General features: G+C 40.6%; 1 protein-coding gene across 1 annotated transcript in view; it reads right to left on the bottom strand.

Moving 5' to 3' along the window:
* Positions 1 to 1443: 1443 nt before the first annotated feature.
* The window catches only part of NIBAN1 (niban apoptosis regulator 1), a 47781-nt gene continuing 34410 nt past the window's right edge, over positions 1444 to 14814 (bottom strand). The window contains exons 6-14 of the mRNA XM_088524434.1: positions 13584 to 13699; positions 10549 to 10653; positions 10294 to 10456; positions 9136 to 9323; positions 8727 to 8888; positions 6175 to 6285; positions 5443 to 5550; positions 3943 to 4054; positions 1444 to 3324 (exon numbers count right to left, since the gene is read on the bottom strand). Of these exons, the coding sequence (XP_088380560.1) occupies positions 1631 to 3324; positions 3943 to 4054; positions 5443 to 5550; positions 6175 to 6285; positions 8727 to 8888; positions 9136 to 9323; positions 10294 to 10456; positions 10549 to 10653; positions 13584 to 13699 (2759 nt within the window). The 3' untranslated portion in view covers positions 1444 to 1630. The remainder of the gene's footprint in view (positions 3325 to 3942; positions 4055 to 5442; positions 5551 to 6174; positions 6286 to 8726; positions 8889 to 9135; positions 9324 to 10293; positions 10457 to 10548; positions 10654 to 13583; positions 13700 to 14814) is intronic.

Consider the following 14814-nt stretch of genomic DNA (forward strand, 5'->3'; position numbering starts at 1 on the left):
ATTAACTTTCTGCTTTTAACACAAGGAAGGCCCTAGTCCAAGCTACTTTTGCCTGTTTCTCTAGTGTCACGGCTCTGTTAGTATTATAGAGTGTTTGATAGCATTAAATAACAAGACTTTACGCAGTTAAATGCCAACAAATATCAGGGCTCTTACTTGGCACAGCTCTTGGGGTGTTATTATTTCTTTGCATCTCTTTACGGGTGCAATTCTGCAGTCCTTACTTTGTGTATTTGTAATTAATCTAAGCTGCCCTGGACTCTACTATATTTATTCAGAAAGGGTCTGAAACTCTAGGCCAGGTTTTTAAGTTGCCTTAAACTGACCTTCGAAGTGCATGGCTAGTTTGCACGCCCAGTTCATTAAAACACTATTTTTCACCTCCAAACTTTTCTGTGCACAAAGTCATTATACTGGGTATGCAGGTAATGCAGACATAACTTTGTGCGTAGATCACAGTTTGATGTTGCAGACAATAATATACTGGAAATGAAAAGAATCTGCTTCTGAAATATGATTCTGCCCTCCGAAACCTAAGTGAATAAGCTTTACTTAGGTGCTTTCTGCTTTAATGAATATCTGTTTTAGAGATTATATACAATGATTATGGTATTTCAGAATTACTGCAATTTACAGTGTACCTTATGCCACCTAAAAGCCATCACCAAGGTCTACAGAACTGGAGTTATAAAGCTGAAGTCAGTAAGAATGTGCAAGGCAGGACTCCTATTCTGTATTACATAGCAGTAAGTGAATATATTCATGATGGGAAGTATGATGGAAAGATGCGACCTGGTTACTACAAATGATTATAGTTATTGTAAACATTCTCATCTTTCCCTTCCATAAAGTAAAATAAAATAAAACAGCTGTAAAGTGCTCTGGAAGGCTAAATAACCCAGAAGTGCAGAGTGGGACTGAGAAACCTGCTCCCATGTTTTTCCCATTTTAAATATCGCAATAAGAAAAAATCAGAACCCTTCATTGTTTTTCATATCTGTCAATACTTTAAAATAATTAAGTAACCAGATTCCAGAGTTTGCATACAATGTGGCCTTCAAGCAATCTACCAAATTATCTATTTGGTTCCTGTTTAACTACTAGAAATATCATTTATTTCCCATATACAGCATGCAAATACTAAAAGCATCCTTGAGTAACAACTTACATATCAACCACCTAAGAATCATAATGTTGCTGTCAAATTCATGCACTTAAATACCATAATCTAGTCCCTGGCAATGAACCTAAGAACGGTGAAGTTGTTTAAAAAAAAAAAAAAAGAAAAAAAGAAAAAAAAAAGTTTGTAGCTGGGCAGGGGGGCAAGTTGATTTTGAAGCATTCGATTGTCACATTTACAAATTTTTTTCTATAACCACAAAAGCTAGCAAATTTCAAATAAAAGATGAGGTTCCCAAATAGTAACCTGATTTTAAGGAGAGCTGTCAGGAAAAAGCAGCCAATTATCCGCCACTTGGGAAGGGATCACAAAACTGCAAGAGAGCCCATCCTCTCCTCCAGCCCTGACTTAAAGTTAAGTATTCATGATTGAACAAGTATTCGTGGCTTAAACAAGTATTCCGGCTATTGATGTGAATAAATTCTAGAAGGCCAGACTGAAAAACACTTCTCACTCTTCAGAATTTTTGTCTTCCCTGCTTTCTTCTGTGAAAATCTCTCTTCCGTCTGTGCTATTAATTTCATCGTGTGAAGATGACTCATCTGCTGGATTCCCTTCACTCTCACCAGACCAAGCATCTCCTGTGACCTGGACAGTGCTAACATTGCCCAGCTCCGGTGCGGAAGGAACCGGCACATCCATCGCTTCTGTTCTTGGGTCTTGTGTTATGTCTGAATATTCAGCTGGATTAAGATAAAAGCTCTCAGTCCCTACTTCCACTGGGGCAGTATGACTGTTCCTTGCTCCTCCTTCCTCCACATCTAATCTCTTGTCTTCAGTCACATTTTCAGTGTGCTCCTCTGGTTGCAATCTATTGCTTTCACAGCTTCCAACGCCTGTGTACAAAACACTTTGGTTGTTCTCCGTCTCTGTCTTTACCTCTTGGGATGTACTGGAGATGTCCACCAACCATTCTGCTTGTGCCATATTGCAGGCTCTCCCCGACACAATCACTAAATTTGTACTATCCGTCCCTGGACTGGATGGAGAAAACCGGTCCCCCTTGAGCTCTGTGCACTCCGCATCTTCATTCATCAGGTGGCTCACTTGGCTTTCTGCTGCAGTAACTTTGCTCACCTCACTACACCGGTTATCGTGCTCCTGCTCCAGCTTTGAAGTCTCACACTCACAAATCTCTTTCATGTTCTCACATGAAGTACCTGCTGTTAATTCAACTGCTACCATCAGCAAACTCCTTATTTCATTCACATCATCAGGAGGTTTAACACCCTTTTCTTCTGACTGGCTTGCTTTCTTAGTCATATCTCCAAACCCTTCTTTCACTGCGTTTTCACTCTGTGAAGTAACCCTGTCTTCAGCGACTTCTCCTTGGTTCTTCCTTTCTTTTTTACAATCCTCTCCAAGCCCTACTGCCTTTTCACCCTGACAAAATTCTCCCATAGTCTCTTCTTCTACCTGGGTTTTCTTATCAACAGTCCCTAAAATTTCTGCTTCTACTACATTATCTTGTGGAGAAATTAATTTTACCTCTGCAACTTCTTCCCATACTTTGCTTTCTTTTTCTGCATTGACTACAAACTTGGTTTCTGTTGCCTTTTTACTCCCAGATGTTACAGCTTGCTCCATCGTTTCTTCGTGTACCTTACATTCTGTTTCAGTGTTGGCTCCAAAACTTATTTGCACTGTGGTTTCTGTCTCAGAAGTTATTTTTCCCTCCACAGCTCCTTCTTGTGTCTTAAGCTCTTTCTCAGGTGTCTCCACAAACTCAGCTTTCTCCTTATCTTCATTCTGGGAAGTTATTTTTTCCTCTGCAGCCTCCAGCTTCTTAGGAGTATATGGAGGGGAATCCTGCTTTTCGCGGATGTCTGTAATGATCACTTTTTCTCTTGTGCTTGCCTGATTATCAGCCACTTTGAGGGTAACTACTGCCTCTTTTTCTAGTGACTTGCCATCACCACGATCCTTCTCCCAGGAATTTTTTTCAGTCACAACAAGTGTTTCCTCACTTTGAGTTTCAGTATCTGGTATTTCTGCTCTGGTGGTGGAAGGCTTCTTAGCAGGAGTGGTTTGAGCTGATCCTGAAGGAGTCTTCAAATCAGTTAAACTGGACACACTTTCACATGGTAAATTCAAGTTATCTTCAAAGAGGTTGTGTTTCTTCAGAATGGCAGCTTCTTTTATTACTGAGCAAAACAGAAAGGAGAAAGTTTTTTGAGAAGGCTGACAGAGGGGCGTTTAAAGAAGATGCACTATTTTCCTGTATGCCTGATGTTATGCATTCTAATGTTATCGATAATATTAGTAATAATCTTATATATCACAGTATATACCAAGAATTATTTTATTTTCTGATGTAAAACCAGTGAGGTCTGCAGAGCATGCTGTATTGACATCAGTGATTTACTGATGTGCATCCAGCAGTACATTTTATTTTGGGAAATTCATTTTCACTGCCATTAGATGTCACCAAGTCTTTGCAAATACCAAGTTCTGAGCATAACTTAACTTCTTGGCCCATGGATTCAAAAAGAAATAAAGGTGGCATAATTATTTTGTTAGAAATTTTTTGTTAGAAAGCTATCCCAAGCTTTGTAAAGGTTCCATAGGGATTCACATTTATAGGGTTGCCATGCTGCTTTAATGAGCTGAACCAAAACATAGAAGCCTCTTAACTGCAAATGCTTTGGCTAAGCTGGGGCATGCATGTGAAGCAGCCACGTTAGGGCTCTCGAAAGCCTGAGGCAAGAGCTCACAGGCCACTGGTCTGACTGCTGTTACTGCCACCTCGGAAGCTGTCTTACCTTTCAAGGTTTCTTCGAGCAGCATCTGATACAAAATCTCTTCATAGACGTTCTCTACTTGGATCACACTAGTGTAATCAGCAAAAATGAACTGCTCATATTTCTGCAGCTCCTGTGCAGGCACACAAGAAAGGAACAGAAATAAATGTAGGTAAGGGATATTGAGTGTCCTATTTCAACACTGAATCTTGGAGATGCCATCTAGCAGGTCTTGTAATGCTCCCTGCTGTCCCTTGAGGTGAACTGCTTGAACTAACTAAATTAACTATATATGCTCACAATTTATTATGCACTTGTCAACAGTATTTTTGCACTACAGTTACCTTTATAAGCACTGCATTTATAGCAGACCATGGCCATCTGCTCCATAATAAATAATTCTAACGTCAATAGATGGTGAGAAAGTGCCTCAGTCATTGCTTGTCCTGGGAGGCAAATTCATGGTGAGCATGGGAGATAACTAGAGTTTTGTTTTTTTAATGGGTGTATAACAGTTTTAGCTTACTGATATATACATAATAGTCTATGTCTAGACAATAACTGAGTCATTATCCCTAGGAAGCTGCTTGGTGGTCTATAAAAATAAGTGGAGTAACCTCTGCATACTTCTAAATGAGGAGCTTTCACACAAATATCTTTGTTTTCTAGTAGGAGACCAAGGCTCGAAGGGGCATCTATCCTCAAACACTCCCAGCTGAAACTTGAAAAAAGACTCATTTTGTAAAATGTTGTTTAAAACCTGAAACAGGCAAGAGACAATCTGCTCGAGCAGCACAGCATGGGTGACACAGCTCATGCCCTGAGGGAACCGCTGAACATCAGCCAACAAAAGGGCAGAGGTGCCAGAATGGTTTAGGGCAGCAACCTTTCAGCAGGTACAGCGAGAGGATACCATGTGAAGCCTATGGCATATCCAAGTGAAAGCCTATTTATTTTGAGTCAACTGTTTATCAGCCACACTGATTATGTCTCCCCGAAACACTGATAGCTGGTGCCTGTTGCCCAAGATGGCCCTCAAGGGAGTCCTTTGGGCAGCTGTGTATGTTTACAGTGGATCCTCTGGGCTCCACTCAGGAGGAGAGCTCCCTCCCTGAGCCACCAAATTGCAACCTGCTGGGATTTCAGCAGAGTGGCCAGCTCCCAGGACAAACTCATAACCTGGAGACTGTCAGATCTGTAGAAAAGTCCAGTTTTGAGGGGACTCCAGATCTCTAAGGAAGAAAGAAAATCAAGAAGGAGCATGGGCCTACAACGATCTTTGAGAAGAAAAGTCACAAATACAATTTCCCTGTTTCCTGAATCTCCACTGGACTCTCAATCCCTCATCCTGCCACACCAATGCACAAAATGGCAAATCTAAGCATTGCCTGGCAGAGCTGGCGGCCAATCTATATGATTCCTTGAGGGGAAAATAGCTTTGGATAGTTTAGGATTTATTGCCAAGCTGTTAAGTCCTTCCTGCCTTTTATTCTCTAACCACAGATCAATAAAGTGACCTACTGGTTTGCATGTTGAAGCCAGCGTCTTCTGCATCGTGGGCAAAGTGATCTGTATCAATGCTTCTTGAAATATCTTCTTCCGAACAGTGCTGCTGTCATAATCATATTGCTGCCAAAAACAGACAGAAACAAACCAAAATGTGTTTGGTGCTGTTAATCATTAACAGGAGGACCTGGTTCTTGCTGACCTGTAAGTGGTGACAGGCAAATCCCATAGAGCAGCACATCACAGGAGCACTCAGGGTTCAAATTCTCCTGCAGATTATTCCAGCTTTTGCAAAAATGCTGAGAGATTACGTTCTGTGTGATGCCTCTTCTGAGGCTAACTGAAATACTAGGCACAGGCTAATTCTAAAACTACTATAAAATGATTTGTCCAGATCATCTCCATCTGATTTAATTGCAGTTAGTAAGACTGCCGATGTATACACTTTTACAGCTGTCTGCCCAGAACTAGATTTTATCCTCCAAATTAAGACAATCAGTTAGTATCTCTAAAATCACTCTGATTGGTACTTCAAGTCATTTGCTTTAAATAAAAGATCCTTTTTTTCTCCACTACTTTTTCACTTCACATGGTCGTCTATGCATCTGCTAAGTGTCACCAAATCAGTATCTTCCACTGGATGGCAAGACATTTCTTCTCTGAAATACTGAAATAAATTCACATAAAAGATATTTTTGGTTTTCTAAAAGGCAAGTTTTTCTGAACAAATACTGTATTAATATTTACCTTCAGTACTCTCAGCTTGACTTTTTCGATGGTTGTTGCAATTTTCGCTGAGTCGGCTTGGCGACTTGGGGAGAACAACTGCTCAAAAGTATAAACTGCATTTTCCATCAGCTAAAAATAATAATAAAAAATTGTTAAAGATCAAGGCTAATGAAACATAGTTTTCCAGTAAGAGAAAAAAAATCTACATACATAGAAAAACATGACAAATGCAACTGTTAATTTGATTTTTTGAGAAGCTGAATAGAAGAGAAAATAATCTGCCTAAAACCAATACATTTTTTTCAAGTACTTAAAATGATTGTGGAAGGAGAATAAAAGCCTTGTTTATTTTAGATTTCAACAATTTATTTTAGATTTGGAAAGTAAAAAGGAGAATATGTTACACTCATGGAGGAAAACAAGAAAGTGAAATGACATCACCTCTTTTTTTAAATCCAATTTATCCAATAGACATTCAACTTATTTTGTCCGAAAACAGTGGATTTGTTGGTGCAATTCAACCTAGTTTTCTGAGTGAAATAATATACTAGCAAGAGTTTTTTGCAGGTTCAACTCAGAGAATGAAATAATTTCTCATTGAGCTAGTAGGTTGGTATTTGCCCTACTTTCAGGCTATCCACTGATTCATTACTATAATTGAAAACTAAATCCATGCTCTGAAAACATACTTCAGAAAAACAGTTCTGCAAGTGGTAATTACATTTATGTAATGTGAGTTTTCATCTTTTAGCTATTCAGATTTGTCATTCAGATTTTAGCATATTCATATCGAAAAAGTAGAGGGACGGCCAGTGGAAGGTGTCGATCCTGCTGTGCCTTCCTTTGCACTGCTCAGGAGGATCCGAGTCAATCTGCACAGATAGCCACATGCCATTCACAGATCTTTTTGTGGTTTGTAAGTGAATATGTACCTGCCTATGAGTAAGACACACTTTCATTTCCTCCTTGGTTTTATATATATATATACATATTTATATGCCATGACAAATTTTGGGAAGAGCGATTGTTTTAACTTTGCAGCTAGCACGATATTAGATTGTAGAGACTGTTTGTACATGGAAACGCAGAAGAGGGACCTATGTTCAATCTGTGCATGCATCAGAAGACCATACAGTCAAGAATTATGCACTGCAAGATCTTGGTCACAAAGGAAAAAGCACAGGATCAATTTTAGCATTACATCCAAGGCAATTTAAGATGAAGGACTCACTTTTTATCTGATTTTTTATTTGGACTAAACAGAAATTGTCATAGCTCTAGCAAAGTCACCGGAGCTGTCTTGTTCATGTCAGCAGAGCACTTATCTCCCCAACTGCAAAACATTAGCCGCTAGGGGATGCCAACCTTTCAAGTCCTTACCTATCCATTTAAGGAAGGAATCCTATTCCAACCCCCTAATTCTTACCAAGGGAGCTAGGGTAAAGCCACAGCTTGCTTTTAAACAAAGACAATATGACCTTAGGCTCTCCTGACCTTGCATGTTAACAGAACAGGTGTTATGTCCACTGGCATAAAGTGGAACCACTTACTATTCTTATAAGATACAATATCAGCCCTTTAAAGAGAGAAGCAATAACAGCTTTGGCAGAATAATATGTACTCTCATTTAAGCCATCTGACTCATGTTCCCTTCAGAAAAAGACTTGGCTTGTAAGGAATGTATTTTCTTCATCCTTCTTGGTTTTGACTCATGGTCTTCACTTAAAGACATTTTTTATTTGAGCAGCACTTCAGAATGGTCTCCTGAAAGACCAGTCATGAAAACAGATTTTTATTTCTAAATCATTCTTGGTATTAGAAGAGCTGCTTGTAGAAACGCCTTAACTGAGAACTGTGCTAGAGACTTGATTTCTGTGGTTGTAATTCCTACTCCACAGAACTGGACCAGTCCCAATTTGTGAGATAACATGATGAACTGGTTAGTTTCTCAGCTACTGAACAGCACCACAGAATGCAAAATAGAGCAACAAGGCCTCATATGCCCTGCATATAGCTCCTAATAGATTCTGGCCAGGCATCCAGAAAATATAAAAGCAAAACAAAATAAAAGTCTATGCAAATATACACTGGAGGGAAAAACGAGGTGACATGGTTCCTTTTCATCCCAATGATGTAGTGACTTCAACCATTCAGATGAAAACTGAATTTGGCTAAAGCGGCTAAATGCAGGTATATCCTGAGATGTCATCAGCAGTCAAGCAATTGGCTATTTCTACTAGTACTAACTGCCTATTTTATATTAATGAGAGACCAAATTACCAAAGGAGGAAATGTAACTTTTTTTTTGTAAAAATCAATTCAAGATTTTCCCAAAAAATTAGCTTTTGAGAATACAGTCAGGCAGAAAAGATTCATATTTATATTTATAAGGTTGAGTGTAACTGGGTTTCTAACTGTGATTTTATTGGGCTTTGCTATCTGTACTTTGAGATACATTCCAGCCTCTTGCATAGCTTTTTATCAAGATTACTTTGAAGTGAGTTAAAAGGACAAACCTAACCTGTTCCAGGTAGGATTTTTCCAGAAGGAAAAACTGGATCTTACAGTACCTCTTGCATGAAGTTCTGCGTCCTCTGAACCACAAAATCAATGTGATAGACCTTGAAGCGACTCTTGAGATCCTGAAGCAGTTCCTGGAGGAGGTTCACTTTCAGATAACAAGGCTCCATTTTCACAGAGTTGAATGGTAGCTTCATAAGCTGGTCCACATTCTGCATTTCAACAGGGAAGAACAGGTTTAGAGAGTAAGCAACCAGGGTTGAATTTTTAATATACAGGGTAACAGTAGCCCTAAACAAATTCTGAGATCTACACTCCACATGCACAAATACCACATGACTTTAGATGATAAAACCAAGCACTAATGCATTACAATACAGGAAAGCAATTATTGCTGTCAGCTAGGTTCTAGGCAGAAAGTCCAAGGGCAATGCAAAAGAGTTCAGAATCATGTCTTACCTCCTTCAACTTTGTGGTATCATTTGTTTTCTGGAAGTTCTGGATGATTTCATTAACTTCTTTATCAAAGAGCGAGCGGACTTCGGTGAATCCCGAACTCACTGGGCCCATGAGCTCCTCCAAAATGGAGGTGAGAAATGGCTGAATATTTTCTGTGCAGCACTTCTGGGCAGGCTCAGAAACAGTGGCTGGAGTGTCAGACAACACAAGGGATGCATCTTAGGCCACTAATAGATATAGTGAAAAATGTCATACCGATCCACTCTAGAATGGAGCCGCCGACCCAGTATTTTTCACTATTGTCATCCCTCTTCAAAGAGGGAAGGCGAGTTGAGGGCTTTAAGAGTGGTAATGAAACACCTTCTCCCGTGCCCCAACTAACCACACTCTAGCATGTTAGCTGCCCTGGGACAGAAGAAGAAAGAGCAGCTGCAAATATTGATAAATACTGAGAGGTTTGTATGGAACATGGACATTGCAGCTTTTAATACGCTGTATAAGGAGTTACTTGAACTTCGTACTTTGCAGTTCAGTGAAAGCATCTTACTCTATTACGTGGGAATATTGACACAACCTCCACAGATTTAGCAAAAGAGCTCTTGAATTCTTAGGTGTTCATTGACAGCTTTTGTTTGCTAGCTTAGGCAGCATCAACTAATGTTTTGCCTATTTTTTACAATCACTTTTATATTCTTAGTAAAATTATAATTTTTCATTTCATATTCACTTTAAACCACCTAAGCCTAGTTTAAGTATTCTTTAGTAGCCTGAGAACCTGTCACTTAATCATAACCTGTTTTTGTGGAGCATTACTAGACATCAGATCAAAACCCCTATGCTCCTCATCTTGCTTATAAAACCTGTATCTTCATTATAAAGGGCTATCCAAGTGACAATGAAAGCAGAATACTCAACATCTGTCTGTGTTAGCTCCAACTTGAGACAACTTTGCATTTCCACAGATAGAGTTACCAGAGGTAACAATTCCCACCAAAGGCAGCAGAACCTCAGGGCCTTTGGTGTTTTCTAAAAATCAGTACTTCCATTTGGATTTTCAAAACATATGAGGCAAAGTAAGGCAATGACAACTGGCAATTTGAGCAGCATGACAGCAAACGTTTAGGAATTGCTCCAAAACACAGATGCTCCCTCACTAACCTTTAATTTTTCCAGCCAAGAAGTTCTTTGAGTTCAGAATCTGATCCATATCTGAGCGAATGGTTGCTTCAAGAGTTTTTGCAAAATCTCTACATTCTTCTTTCAAGGTACTTAGTCCTTCAGAAACTTGCTGCTGGACTAAGCCGTATGTTTCTTCCACAATCTAAAACCAAATTAAATTAATAAGCACTGATCAGGTTCAGCACATAGACAATTGCTATAAGAAATAGCAGGGCTGCAAACATAAGTACTTACACCAAACCAGGCCCGCTTCCTATCATTCCTCTTTCCTTTCATTTTGGGCAGGATCATCGTCTGAAGGTTAGGTAGAAGTTCCTCCATCACAAGGTTGCTTAAAATCTACGTAGTCAAAACATTAGAATAGCACATTCACTCACTGTCCTTCCTCTGAAAATGGTGTGCTTGCAAAAAAAGTGCAAAGACAGGTACTCCCAAATATACAAATGCCTAGGTATCCCAGAAGGACTGTATTTAAAATACTAGCTATATCTGTGGGAAGCTTAGGGAACTGAGTTTGTTCAGCCTTTAGAAGAACTGCTGGTCCAGGAGAAACTGCAGGTAACCCACATACAACTTTTCAGCTGTCCTCAAACTCTGGATATCTAAGGACACAGCACGTATAAAGCTGTCCACAGCTTCTGGAAAGTTTTGAACTGCAGTGGACATCCTGTAAGTCCCAGAAGGACACAGTAACCCTGCAGAAAAACACTCACAAAGTACATCTTGAGGTTCTGTATGCTTCTCATTTGATCTAGGGGAAGGATAAGTAGTTTACTCCATGGTTTCTATAAAGCAGAGAAAGCCCTTCTTCCTTTTACTGGGGCCTTGAACAAGGTTTTTCTAGGCAAATGTGTATTTGAACCCAGCTCTTCTCCTCGCTTCAACAAGGGGCCTACGACAGTTCTCATTGAAGGCTCACGGCCCCAGGACTGCCAAAAACCAAAGGCCTAACGTAGCTCTGAAACTAATGAGTCACTTTAAAAAAAAAATACCATGAATAACCCGTAATAAAAATCCCACAAAACCCACCCTATAGCTGGGGTGCCACAAAACAAAACATAAAAGTGGCAACTGCTTGAACAGATGCTGAGGTCTCTGAGCTGTCAAGCAAAGTTTTTTAACATGTGCTCGATTGAATTTAAATTTCTCTGCTGAAAGGTGTGCTTGAAGGGCTTGCTTTTTAATGCCTTATCTAGATATCCTTATTTACCCATATATTATTCTACAATAATGCAGTGCTGATCACTGCAGTTACGTCAGTGTAAAACTTAAGTACACACACTAACTCACTCACTCAGGGTATGGACATACTCATAACAGTGGTGTCAAAAATTTCAAACCACCCCCCCATGAAGTGTCTTCCTTCCTTCTGTTTGTAGCCCTCTCCTTCACCACTTACCTACCATTAGAAATACCACCTATGACTCCAGCCAAATACTTTTTAGTAGGTCTTCAGATGAGTGTATCTTCAGTTACTATTTGTTTTAGCCTATATCTTTGGCTTAGGCAGCACAGCGTGAGCTAATGACTACTTCAGCAAATCCTGGTGAGACTCTGTGCCATCATAAAAGCGTGTTAGTGACTATTTATTGGCACTGCACAGAACTTTTACAGCAACAAACTTGGAGACTGGTTGTTCCAAGCCATTCACTCAGCTTGGATATTTGCCTAAAACAATTATTATGCTTGGTTGAAGCACGCATGAGAACACACTAGGCTTACGGAATGAATTATTACCAAAAAGATAATAGCATTAACTGTCTGGATGTCTTCTGATTATAGCCCTCTTGAGGCACATGGGTTATGAGTAAGCAGTTGGCCAGCAATGGCAGAAATAAAATACAAGTGAAACTAGCAGTATTTAGTTCCATGACTTGAGGGAGGAGTGAGAAGAAAAAACCCTTGCAGATATGTCAAGGAATTATGTCCTAGTTAATCCCTTCAAAGCAATGATGGAACTTCTTATAATAAAGTATTTATTAGAGGTTGACATGAAACCTTGATCTCTGACATGAAGGCCCAGGGGAGGATTGTGTCTAGAGATTCTCCTCCAATTCCCACATTTTTTTCAGGCTTGTCAAGGTAGGCTTCTCCTAGAAGAATAATCTGGTTTGCTAAACCAAAATGCTGACTCCTGAACTCCCTGTCAGGCTTTTTCCAATTTCCCAAAGGAAAGCCAGATTTCATCACGAAAACACCCAGCAGCTGGTACTGAAGTAAATATTTGCTGCTGAGCACTCCATGCTTTGGAAAAAATGCATAAATCAGGGCCTAAGTAATAACTCGGTTGCACTAAAATGCATTTGGAGTAATACCCTAGAGATCAACAGTTACTTTGGCTAATATCCATACTCCAAGCCGATTCATTGAGGTGCTCAAAGTTTATATGTTTAGCCTCCCACTTCTTAAATATTGAAGACTAAGTTTAGCCTCCCATTTTTTAAATATTGAATAGACAAACTTCTGGTTCCCAAGTGTGATAGTTTTGCGCAGTAACAATTTCAGGAGTCTGGAATGAGAACCAGAACAACGAGTTTATGCACTCGGACTAAAAGCTTGGTTCACAAAGCAAGGGGAAAAACAAAATGAAGACGTTCTCCAAAATTTACATTTAGCTGCTGCTGTGGCCTTCGTAGACCCTCATCTGCTACAATGGCATTTGGAGGCATTAGACCAAAAGTAATTGCAAACTGTTGTATTTAGTAACAAAGACAGTAGCAATCAAAGGAAAAAAAAAAAAAAAAAAAAAAAAGCTCTTACCTATAGAATAGCAATTGCAGAAATGTAGAAAACCAGAATGCAACCCAACTCACCAAAATGTGTATTTGCTGCATGCAGACAGTGTGCAAGTTTGATGCTTATTACTTTTGGTTTCACTGATTTAGCGAAACCATAAACAGCAGCAAATGTGCTTTAGCTTTAGGTCCAGCACCTATCTATTCAGCACCGGATTCTGTGGCATCTACTGTAATTAAGGCAGATGTGTGAACTTCCTGCGGAAACGGGGCCATCCCTACAAGCCTGCACGAGCTGCCCGACACCTTTGCGAGGCAGCACCCTTTCTTTCACTTTGTAGTAAAAATTCACAGCATGGTTAACTAAAAAAAAAAATAACGTTTATATCCTGAAAGTTTATCAGACAGAAATATCTTTGGTAATTGTACGTATTGCACTTTCTTAAAAAACACCATTTCTTCCCCCAAGAGGCCTTTTTCTGTCCTCATCAGCTCTGTAGTCAAAGCCAAAAAAAAAAATAGATTTTTGTTTACCTGTTTTTCATTGCCAGTGATCATTTCCCATGTCCCATAGTGGCCTTTCTCCTGACGGAAGAACTGAATGGCTTCTAAAAATGCCTCCACTTCATAGGTGGTCTGCTTGAGAAAATCTAAGCAAAACAAAAAAGCAACATGGGCAATTCACGAGCAAACAACCTTTGAAAAATTAAGCAGCATTCCTCCATCCAATTTTCTAGTGTATGTGCATCCAAGCAGAGCCTCACGATGCCACCCATAGATGCTGTCCCCATTTTGCGGATATTTGGAGGTCCACGGACATTAAAATATCATCAAAATGTCCACATACTTAGGCTGCTCAGAAGAAAACCAGTGTCCAACGCCAGCTTTAATGCAATAGCCTGCAACTCGACCTGGGAAACGGCCGAAGCCTGATGTCCAAAAGCTTTTGCATGCAGAAAAGCCCCAACTCAACATTATTTTGACCACGAGAGGGCCAGGTGGCGCTGCCCGTGCCAGGGCCAGGCCTGGCTGGCTGCAGGGCAGCGGGGCCCAGCGCTCGCTCCGCTCCGAGGTGACTCACATGTTTTCCTCGCTCACAGCTGGGCTCCCTCCTTGTGCAGCCGGATGACAGAGACGGGAGGCGCAGCCCGCGGGGCCGCTCTTGGCCGCCGCTGCCGCGATGCTGTGCCAGTTCTCCCCGCGAGGAACAGCCAGTTTTAATCCCAAGATCGGGGAGTGTTTTCCCTCTCCTTGGAGCAACCCCGACCCCATGCAGAAGTGGAAGGATGAGGTGGAGAAAACAAGCGCAATTCCTTTCAGTCTGCCCAGATCTCATGTTCTCCCCCATGCAAGCAGAAAACCACGATTATTGCCACCTTCTTATCAAAAGAGCCTAAGGTAAAAAGGAAGCTCTGTTCTTCAAGGCCTACTGCAAATTGCTTAGTTTATGGAAACTTATTTTCCAGAGAGGGAAAGGTCTGCACTGGCCATCGGGCACTGACTGTGCCTTGAACGGTTCAGAAGTCTCCAAGGAGGCACCTGACTTCAGAGGAGGGAACTGCAGATGGCAGAAGGTTGTTCACATCCTCCAGGACCTCAGCAAGGACAAACACGGTCTTCAGTAAATGGGACATACCAGTGTCTGGAGGGACACACGGCACACACGAGGTCTGCTCCTCCAACATGTCTCTGCAACACGCACACTGTCTGTAAACCCCACTCTTTCTGGAAGGTTTTTAAGTGACCGGCGCAAATTGGATGCAGT

This window comes from Tinamus guttatus, unplaced genomic scaffold (assembly GCF_059628265.1).
Source record: "Tinamus guttatus ecotype Peru unplaced genomic scaffold, ASM5962826v1 Tinamus_guttatus_pri_ptg000211l, whole genome shotgun sequence".
NCBI classification, from domain to species: domain Eukaryota; kingdom Metazoa; phylum Chordata; class Aves; order Tinamiformes; family Tinamidae; genus Tinamus; species Tinamus guttatus.